The sequence below is a fragment of the Chinchilla lanigera genome, unplaced genomic scaffold (genome assembly GCF_000276665.1).
Source record: "Chinchilla lanigera isolate Chin_1 unplaced genomic scaffold, ChiLan1.0 scaffold00180, whole genome shotgun sequence".
NCBI classification, from domain to species: domain Eukaryota; kingdom Metazoa; phylum Chordata; class Mammalia; order Rodentia; family Chinchillidae; genus Chinchilla; species Chinchilla lanigera.
This window is the reverse complement of record NW_004955581.1, coordinates 733,863-745,176: the sequence shown is the minus strand read 5'-3', so window position 1 is coordinate 745,176 and position 11,314 is coordinate 733,863. Positions and strand designations below refer to the sequence as shown.

The following is an 11,314-nucleotide window of genomic DNA, read 5'->3' as shown; positions in this document are numbered from 1 at the left end:
ACTACAAAAAATATTAATTTCATGCTGCTTGACAGATGTAAGTTTTTTTAATCATAAGGCTATATATACATTATTCTTTTTTAGGGAAAACATACCAAAGTATTAAGGACTAGTGAGGCAAAATTTCTTCATCTTAATAGCAAATTGTTTTTTAAAATTATGCTTATGGGTAGGGAAAAAATAAAGAATAGCAGAAATGCAGTATAATATTAAAATTAGAGAATCAGGGTGAAAGTTAAATAGGAATTTTTTTATTACTCTGGCCACTTTTCTGTAAAATTATCTCAAAGTAAACAGTTTAAGAAACGCAATCTCACTCAGCTATACGCTGCCTCAAAGAAGCTCACTTCAAATATACTACAGCAAAACTGAGACAAAGGATATACATGGATATATACATATATAAGATATGTATCTATAAATTTTTCAATGCATAATATGTATCTAAGTATAGTCAAAAGTTATATATAATGCAAGTGTAAATTATACAAGATATAACACAAACATAAGTCAAAAGAAAGAAGAGTAGCTATATTAATATAAGATAAATCAGGCATCAGAGCAATGAAAGTTATCAGGAAATGTTAAATAAATGATGCTTTATAAATGGTGTGTCATTTGGAAAAGCAAAGCCAACCTATTATCTTATATCTTAATAATAATATTTAAATGGTCACGAAAGATTGAACCTGAGCCCTTATATCTCACCATGTACTAAACTAAAATGAAAATGGATCAAAGTTCTAAATATTAAAACACAAATACTGAACCTGCTGAAAGTAAAACAGGTAAAACTCTTGAAGTTATGGGTGTAGGCAAGAACTTTCTAAACAGAGCTTGAACTGCATAAGAAACAGCAGCAAGAATCTACAAATGGGATCCTATCAAGTTCAAAGCTTCTTTGCCGCAAAAGAAACAGTCAACAGAGTGAAGACACAGCCTACAAAATGGGAAAAAAACGTTTGCAAGCTATTCCTCTAACAGAGGACTAATATCTAGAATCTATAAAAAATATGACAAATTAGACTCCCAAATAAAAAACACAATCAAAAATGGGCAAATGAAATTAATAGACATGTCTCTGAAGTATAAATGATCACTAAACATATGAAGGAATATTCAACATCTCTTGCCATTAGAGAAAGGCAAATTAAAACCGCAGTAAGATTTCCTCTTACACCAGAAAGAATAGCTATCATCAAAAATCAAATAATAATAAATGCTGGCGAGGCTGCCATAAAAAAGGATCCCTTCTACATTGTTGGTGGGAATGCAAACTAGTACTACCGCTATGGAAATATGTATGGAGATTTCTCAGAAAACTACAATTAGAAATTCCACTTGACTCTGCTATCTCCCAAAAGATACGTATCTTCCCAAAAGACCTAAAACCATCATATTACAGGGATACATGCACACCCACGCTTAGAGCAGCAAACTTCACAATAGCTAGATCTTGGAAGCAGCCTGTATGTCCACCAACAGATGAACGGATAAAGAAAATGTGGTATCAAAACATAGTGAAATGCTACTAAGCTCTAAAGAAGGATAAGCTTGAGACATTTGTAGGAAAATGGATGTTAGGTGAAAATGTAATGCTAAGTGAAGTAAATCCAACACTCAAACTTAAACGCTGTGTGGTTTCTCTCATTTGAGTAAAGCAAAATGCAAATAAAAAGCAAACTAAAAGCTTGACAAAAGGAAGCAAGGAGACGGTGGATGTTTTGCAAATGGGAAGGGGTCGAGAGACTGATGGCAGGTGAAGAGGGGTAGAAGACGGAAAGATACTGAAGACAAACTGACGTGCCGGTTGCTTACGTGGACGTAGTCTTCACATGTGTAAACACCCACCAAAGTAGTAGTAGTGGTAACCATGGAGAAAGGGGACCTGGAGATGAGGGAGGGGGAGGGCAGGGGAGGGCAGGGGAGAGGAGGGGAGGAAGGAGAATCCAGATGTGCTCAGTGCACGCACCCCTCCCCAACAGGAGTGCAGACATCATGTGCTCTGAACTTGTACTAATAAAAAAATGGGTCAGGGGCTGGGGATTTAGCTCAGCGGCAAAAGCGCCTGCCTGGCAAGCGCAAGGTCGTGAGTTCGGTTCCCGGTACCAGAGAAAAAACCAAAAAATAAATAAATAAATAAATAAAAAATAAAAAATTAAAAAATGGGTCAAAGCTTTAAAGGAAGAGAAATAAAGCCACAGTATTACCCTGGGAATAACATGCATTCCACAAACAATAATGAGGGCAGCAAGGTTCCTGAAAGGCAAGCATTCTTCTTCATCGACATGTGACACTACCTCCTTACGAGATGAGTCCGTCTCCCTCAAATTTGTGCGTTGACACCTTCACCCTCAGGGCACCGTAGAAAGTGACTGCAGAGGTGGGGTCTTGGGTGATGTGTTTAGGCCAAAATGAGCCCTGTAGCGGGCTCCCACCTTCAGGAAGTGATGACTGTGACTCTTGTCCTCAAACAAGGAGCTGGGAGAAAACTGAGCAGCTTCAGTACGGGGACACGGGAGGAGGATCTTGCCATAGACCCCACACCACTGCCACCAAAGCAACAACTTCACCAGCCACAAACAAAACTTGCTCTGGAAAAACTTCAGAGCATACAGTGAGATGAAAAACTACAGTGAGTGTTTAATTTTTAAAAAACATATTACAGGAAAAGACACAGCCAGGCGTGGTGCACACCTGTAATCCCAGCACTCTGCAGGCTGAAGCAGGAGAGTCTCCATCAGTTCAAGGCCAACCTGGGCTGTGAATGGCCTTCAAATCCCTCCCCGACTATGAGCACACACTTCCCGCCATTCTTGGCTTCCCACACTTCCTGAAGCAGCTCTGGAGTCCTTTTTCCTGAGAGTCATTACTAGTGCTCTTGTGTCTGCCTTAATGTCCTGAATTAATTCAAAACTTTCCCTTTCGTGGTCATTTTGACTTAAAGATACAGAATACAGGTGATTCTGCAAAAGATAAACATTGGCCCTCAGACAGCCTAAAAACAAGGATGATTAGCAAAAGAGCAAGCAGTTGAAAATAGGGGAGGTAAAGGAAGTTGTTCCTCTTGCTGCTGCCACAAGGAGTCCGTCTCCAGTGGAGCTGACACCATTCATCCCTGGCGCCCTTATCTCTCCTCTCCCTCGGCCACCTTCCCCGTGTCCTTTGCCCTTGGCCCAGCTCCTCCCCAGGTGTCACAGCTGTCGCTGATGCTCCATGTGAAACTGGAGTCTCAGCTTCTCTACCCTGACTGCCTGTCCTGCTCCAGAGGATGCTGGGCCAGTGACGGGGGCCTGTGGCCTCCTCTATGGTCACTTCTGTGTTACCACTGGTGAAAAGGGTGAGCCTGGAAGGAGGCTGGTGGAGATATCACCTGCCAGGGCTGAGCCTCAGCTCTGGACGCCTTGTGACGAGTCTCTCGTGCTTGGCCTGACCAGCTCAGCTCCCCTCTAAGGAAAAGTAACTGTGGTCAGTGACCAGTGGGAAACCAAGCCAGGTAGTGCTATCCCCAGCTGACCCAGGAGCAGACAGGATGGCAGCATTGGAATCTGGAACAATGTGAGCGTTTTGCAATGTGGGACAAGTGCATTTCAAGAAAAATATTGCAAAGCACAACACGTCATAAAGATGCCGTGGACTACACAGTAAACATCTATGCAGCTGCAGAGTCTCAACATTCTGCTGATGTGACTTGTCTGAGTTGGAAGTGTATGGCTTCACATGTAATTAGCCATGAAATCTCCCTTTGCTCACATCACTCAATACACTGGAACTCATCTGATCTCAAAAGCTAAGAAAGGATGGGCCTCGTTAAAACTTGCAGGGGAAACCGTAAAAGATTTGAAGAGAATTCGCCTGTGGGTGGCACCAGGCTGACGCTGGGCACAACCTTTGCCAGGGAGCCATGAGGACAGTGCCCTGTGCATCTGGAGGCCCTGTCAGTCCTGCGAAGACAACTTTACTTCATCACAGTCTGGCCTTCAACTGCTCAGGCATGCACCCCCGAGTAAGATGATTTCAAAGACAGCAAATGAGAAGAAGCATGAATCCCTCTGGACCGCTCCTTTCCACAACCCCAGCTGAGCTAATTACATACCCAGAGCAGCCCAGGTCTCAGAGCACCCCGTCCAGGAATCTCAGGAGGCCACAACTCAACAAACCCCCACTCCTGGCTGGGCTCAGGAGCTGCATCTCTCTGTGGGTTGAACCTGAGGCCCTGAAGGAAGCTGCGTCCCTGACCCTGGACCCAACTTTCCAGGGCCGGCTCCTCAGCCCTGCAGCTTTGCCTCCTCGGTCTCCAGGTGAGCGAGGGGAGACCCAGGTACCCAAGAGTGTGAGGGCCAAGCTGCTTTCTCCTGCAGCGAGTCCCACAAGGGGTGGGGAGGGAGGTTCTCCCACTTAGCCCACCAGGGGTTATTCTAGGCAGCTGGAGGAAAACCATGGGAACCAGAATGGCCACTTGAGGAGGGAATCCTCTTCAACCGGATCGCATCTCCTTTCCCGCATCACAGTAGAGTTCAGATCCAAGAAAAGCCTGAGACGGGGGAGAGGTGAGCATTTCTAGAAGTTGCTGGCAAAGAAGTGACAGCAACACCACGCGAAGTGGCCGCACGGGAGCCATCACACCGGCACATGCTGAGCCCCCATGGGGAGCAGTCCTGCCCCAGAGAGTGGAGAAAGTCAGCAGGGAGACAAAACAGAGCCTCTGACCCTCGGTATCTAACACGATGCCAGCAGCCAAAGGCTTCAGGTGAAACTTCAGTGAAATGAGAGCAGGGAGCAGAACTCGGGACAAGGAAAAACGAGTCCCTGTGACAGCAGGAAGACAGCAGTGTGGGCCAGCCAGGCGGCTCCCAGTGTGAGCGAGCTCTGAGGACGCGGGCGGAGCGGCCCTGGGGGAGCTGGGCTGAGGCTTCGGAAGGAGTGAGTGGCCCCCGTGAGCTCCCCAGACTGGTTCGCTCATTTACACAAGTGTCAAACAACCGCTGCAGGTGCACGCACTTGTGGGGAAGACGAACGTCAAGTCTGCCAGAAGGAAAAGCTGGGGTTTCCTCCGACCATCGCACAGCACAATAAGCACAGCGGCCCATGAATAGGTAAAAGTTTAACAATCATAACAAATGTAAAACCGAGTCTTAAGTTATTTTATTTGCTTAATTATTTTGCTACGTTGACCATTAACCCCAGGGCCTTTCATGGGCTGGGCAAATGTTCTAGCCCTGAAATACATCCCCAGCACTAATAAAATTTTGTCAGTCTCAAAAACACACCAAACTCCCAAAGCTCTCACAAAAAGAAGAGGGTGAGAGAGACCGCAGTGGAGTCAGAACTCACAGTCACGCTCAGAGGCAGATCCAAGAGGCCGTGGGAGGGGTCACAGAGGCGCCCACGCTGCGCAGGGGTCTGGGAGCCCATCCTCCAGGTCAGTGGGAGGCAGAGGGAGAAGCCGAGGTACAGGCATCAGGCTGCAGCTGACAGCAAGCAGAGAGGATGAGGTCGGGGAGAGGAAGCCTGGGACAAGGCACAGTCCCCTCCGAGGTGGGCCTGGTCGTGAGGCGGGGTCTGCAGGGTCCCCGTGGCTTGAAGATGAGCGTTCCAGTTTCTCAAGTCCCTGAGGGAGGGGAGCATGAGGAACGCACAGGGGTGGGCGCCTCTGGACACAGGACCATGCAGTGATCGCAAGTCTGACACTGTGTGACAGGGGGCGGTGGAATATTTCACTCATTCCTGAATTGCATGAGTAGATTTTCTTCCTGAAAGTGGGGCCCTGACCAAAGCAAATACTGCCAACGGCATTTTGCACAGACAAGGCCTGTGCAGGAGTGTTTGTGCTGTTCTCTGCAGTGGCTGCACTAATGCCCATCCACCGATGTGTGCCTGGTGCCCTTGCCCACATCCCTGCCCGCATCTGCTGGCTTTTCTTTGCTACATCAGCCATTCTGACAATGGTGAGTGGAGACAACTGCACCTGGCCTCACTCGCATTCGGAATCTGCAAGGGCTGATCTGACTGAGGTAGAGAGGACAGAGGTGAGCGGAAGTGGGCAGGTGTGCAGGGATGGGGCTGAGAGGTGGTGGACAAAGGACACCGACACACAGCCAGAGAGGAGGGAAAGTCAGAGTTCCATTGGGATTCTTGGAAAACACTGAGAGAGTGGATTAAGTGTTATCACCATAAAAAGATTGTGCTGTGGGTAATGCATATTACAGTTAACAATCATGCTCCTCGTGGTACACAAACACAACTTTCAATTTAAAATAAATAAATACATATGAAATCATGTAACATTTATTTAAGCAAAACTCACCCTCCACATATTTTATGTCCCTTTTCACTGAAAATGTTATGGAGCATATTTCCCTCTCCTCCCAGTGTGTGCTCATGTGAGGAACAGGGTGAGTCCATGGTGTCTGCAACCACTCCAGGTCCCCCAGGAGCTGCTGGGTCCCAATCTCTAGACTCCAACCCAATCCCATCTGCACATCCTAGTGCACCCTTTTAAAATCAGATTGTCAAGTGCTGTCTAAACAAACAAGCACAAAGAAACACCAGAAGCCAGACATAATTTGATAGCACAGAACCAATAGTTTCTTTAGATTTTCATAATCTTCACAGTGTTTCTATTAAGAAAGCCAGGGCACGGCTTTCTCCTGATTTCCCTTTTGCTCTATTTGTCCAGGAGTGTGGTCAGAGAAAGCCTTCAGAATCTCTCCACAGGCTTGTTTCCAGATCCAAGTCCCCACTCCCCTGAGGAGCAGATGCCTGTGGAGCAGGATCCTCCCGCAGTGTCCTCTCTGACACAGCACAGCCTGGACGCGCCGTCCCTGCAGCTCTGTCCCTGCAGATTGGCGCATCCTGAGGGAGGTGGTGGGGAGCATCAGGCCCTGGCCTCAGGGGCCCCTGGCTCTGTCCTGGTGACCTCAGCTCTCTCTGGTGATGGCCCAAGGTGTCTGCTCCAGGTTCCTCTGCATTCACTACACAGGTGTGCGTTCTTTACCCCACTAACCAAGTGCAAATTGCGTGTGAGCTGTGATCACCCTTGGTCTGGAGAGGAGGACAGGGAGTCTCCATTCAAAGCTGACAGGGTGCCACAGGCCCCTTGACCTTGCTGCTGTGGACACAGGAGTTGAACCCTGTCCACAAAACTTCTCTCCTGCCACACTGTTTCTTGTGTGATTATCAGAACCATCCCATCGTGTGTCATCGTGGGGTTTTTTTTGTTAGTTTGCCTATTATTTATAAAGCAATCCATTTTAGAATGCGGAAATCGCAAGTTTCCAGGTGCCTTCTCTTCTGATATATTTTGTTAGTCCACGGAGCCTTCTCCAGGGCCCAACAGTGAGTGTGATTTCCTGCATTGTAGAGCAAGAAGGCTGAGAGTCAGGGTGGGGACATCCTCAAGGGTCACAGTGTCAGACCGACAGATGCAGATCCAGTGAGGATTGCTCTAGGTGCAAACCCTGCACCTAGAGAGCCCAGCGCCCACACCAGACGGCCACCAGGAAACACAGTGCCCATCCCCGACCTCCAAACCTCACTCTCCAAAGGAGGCTACTCTTCCTGTTTGGTTAGAAGTAACCTGCCTTTGACTCTGAGGACCACACTGCCGTAAGATGCTTCCCTTGTACTCAGCTCTGTTCTCCTGTTTCTCCCCTCATGTATCATCAACCTGGGCACTACTTCCCCAGTGCCTCTTCTCTCTCTCTGTGAAACTTTGGATGATATTTGCCCCGCGTAGGGGGGCGATATTTTTCTGATTCTCCAGAATGCTGACGACTATGCACCTGCAAGTGGATTCAAAGTCTGGATCTGTAATAGCTGAATCTAAATAATTGGCCATGTGTGACAACACAGGGTGCTCTTTCCTCATGCATGGCCTCCAGACACTGTGCTAGAGATCCCTTTACTTGATACAGTTGATTGGAGTTGGTCATAATACCGTGTCTCTATTTGCAATATTTTTCTCAATATTAAAGAAAAGTATTGCTCATAACATTCTATAAAACATCGGCTCATTTTATTCAGTCTTCAGACATTATGTTTCAAACTCTGGTATTTGTTTCTGAACCTAGTTTGTGCATATTCCTCCCGTGTATGACATATAAATTGTTCTTTAAAATGTGCCATGCAGGACAATAGTTGCTCTTATGGAACTTTGTGTTTCATAGTGCAGACTTCTGTAAAGATGAGATCAAAAGGACAGAAAGTGAGTAAGGAAGAGACAGCATAGTGAGGATGTCTTCATCTGCTTGGGCTCCATAAAAAACTACTGCCAAAGCTACAGTGCACAAAACCCAGGAAACACATAGGCAACTTCATGCCCATGAGGACAGCGAATATCAAACACAGCAGGAATAACGGAGCTGTCCAGCATGCTAACCCCTCGAGTGCCTGTGCACTGCTGCAGGAGGGAGGACAACAGCGCCGCCGCTGGGCAGAGGGGCACAGCTGTCCACCACAGCATTACCCTAGGGTCACCTTAGGATGTGGAAATGTCACTTCTGAGTCTACCCCCAAAGAAATGGAAAGCAGGGTCTCAAGATGTATTGGATACTGATATGCACAGCACCATTAATTAAAATAGCAAAACCATGGAAAAAATACGTGCATAGACTGAGAGATGAATGTGTAAACATATTTCAATATATGTATAGTATGAGCCTTAAAAGAAAAATTTAATGTATTTGTCAGTGTAGATGAAATTTTAGGATATGATCTAAGGGAAATGAGTCACTCACCATATAGTGAAAATTGTGTGATTCTACTTTAGTGTAATGAAAATCACATTGACACAGAGTAGAATGGGTTTTCCATGGTGGGCTGGGGTAAGGAGATATTTAATAGATACAAGTTGAGTTTGCAAGGTGAAAATTCAGAAAAAGGAAGGTGGTGATGACTGTACAACATTATCAATGGACTTAACTGCACAGAACTAAGCTGGTAAGGTAATAAGGTAACTGCACTGGTAAGGTAAAAAAATTTATGTATTGTGTATCTTATCATAAGAAAAACATAGAGAAAAGATAAGGAGAGAGGATTGCCTAAAATAATCTCCATTTGATGTTCACTTCCTGGCAGAAATAGTTCACAGATTCAAATGAATCTACTATATAAAAAGGAAACACTAATGATACAAGTGAGGAAAAACAAAGCAAAACAGGTATTTATCCTCAAAACCTGTCCCTTTCCTTCCAGGTATATTAAAGGTTGATGCCATGGAAAGAAAAAATACAAGTTTTCCCAGCACTTTTGTCCTGCTGGGCTTCTCGGAGTTTCCGTGGCTGGAGGTGCCCCTCTCTGCAGTGGTCCTGGTCTCCTACATCCTCACCCTGATGGGGAACAGCTCCATCCTCCTCCTCTCCCTGCTGGACCCCAGACTCCACACGCCCATGTACTTCTTCCTCGACAACCTCTCTCTGCTGGACCTCAGTCTCACATGCACCATTGTGCCCCAGCTGCTGGCCAACCTGTGGGGAACACAAAAGACAATTGCTGCCTGGGGCTGCATCACACAGGTCTATATGTTCACCTGGACAGCTTGCACAGAGTGCATTCTACTGGCCGTGATGGCCATTGATCGCTACGTGGCCATCTGCCGGCCCCTCAGGTACACTCTCATCATGCGTCCCTGGGTGTGTGTGCAGATGGCAGCTGCCTCCTGGTCCAGTGGCCTGGTGAATGCTCTGCTCCAAGTCACACTCACCCTCCAGCTCCCCCTCTGTGGGCACCACATCCTGGACCACTTCTTCTGCGAGGTGCCTGTGCTCATCAAGCTGGCCTGCGGGGACACCACTGCCAATGACCTGGCCCTCACCTTGATGACCATCCCATTTGCAGTGGTGCCTGTACTGCTGGTGCTCGTCTCCTACACCTTAATCACTAGGGCTGTCCTGAAGCTACCTTCTGCAGAAGGCAGGCACAATGCGCTCAGCACCTGCAGTTCCCACTTGCTGGTGGTCACCCTGTACTTTGGGCCAGGTACCTACTTGTACTTCCAGCCTTCAGTCAAGAGTTCCCAGGCCAAGTTCATATCCTTTTTCTACTGTGCTATCACCCCACTGCTCAACCCACTCATCTACACTCTGAGAAACAAGGACGTGAAGACAGCGTGGAAGAGGATGCTGCAATCCCAGGGCTGGCTGAAGTCTTTAAAGGCCAGAAGACCTCCGCCTGTCTTCTGAGCAATCACATGCACTTGTCAATGGGCCAACATATTACGCCTGCTTTTCCAGAAGAACTTTCACGAGTTTTGAGGAAGAGTTCCCAGTTCTCCACGTCAACCACCTCCATGACTATAAAAACTCTTTGGACCAGAATGTTCTATCATTTTCATCTTATAGACAGCCATGGTCCTTACTGAACCCTCCATATTTGCCTGGTCTCTATAGACAGAATGTGCAGCAGAGTTCATACATCACAAAATCAGTGAGCCCAGGTAAATAAAATAATTATGCACCTCAAGGTTCTAGAAAAACAATCCAAACCCAAATCTAGTACAAGAATGGAAAATACAGAGACCAGAGCAGAAATCAATGATAGTGGGGCAAAAAATTAAAAAAGAATTAATGAATTAAAGAGTTGGTTCTTCAAAAACAAACAAACAAAAACAGAACTAGACAAACCGTTAGGCAATCTAACCAAGAAAAGCAAAGACCCAGTTGATGCAATTAGAAATGAAAAAGGTGAAATCACAATGGACACTGCCCCCCCCCAATCCCATCATTAATATCTACTTCACAAATGTGTACACCAATAAAATTGAAGAATTCAGAAAAAATGGATAGATACCTAGATACATGCAAATTACTAACATTGAACCAGGGAGATTTAAAATCCCTCAAAGATCCAATAAAATTAAAGCAATAAAATTAACCAAATTTCAGAATAAAATTACATCAGTAAAATTGAAACAGTAATAACCTATCAAAAAAAGACCAGGCCCAGATGGGTCTACTGCTGAATTCATCAAAACTTCACGGAATTCACTGGTGAGGAGGTAATATGCTATTTTTGACAACCCTTAGGCTGTAACTAGTTAATAGGTCCCTCTTACATATCTCTGTCTACCTGAGAAACCACTCTGAAGATACCACCATGTATTACAGCAGCCATTGATATTTTCCTACTAATCTATCCATAACTGTGTAAAGTTTGTAATGTTCCTATCCTATTTCATAAATGGATGTATGTTTATTATTATGTGTTTCCTACAACAACCATTGAGAATAGTTAATGATTTTTCAATAGGTCACTCATGTATAGCTCTATTTATTTTCTTTAGAAGCCACTTTGAAGATACCAAAGTATAGTACAA

General features: G+C 45.8%; 1 protein-coding gene across 1 annotated transcript in view; it reads left to right on the top strand.

The window, feature by feature from the left end:
- The window catches only part of LOC102025414 (olfactory receptor 15-like), a 17,954-nt gene extending 7,773 nt beyond the window's left edge, over positions 1-10,181 (top strand). The window contains exons 2-4 of the mRNA XM_005414267.2: positions 6,680-6,914; positions 7,364-7,574; positions 9,196-10,181. Of these exons, the coding sequence (XP_005414324.2) occupies positions 6,680-6,914; positions 7,364-7,574; positions 9,196-10,181 (1,432 nt within the window). The remainder of the gene's footprint in view (positions 1-6,679; positions 6,915-7,363; positions 7,575-9,195) is intronic.
- The last annotated feature ends 1,133 nt before the right edge of the window (positions 10,182-11,314 follow it).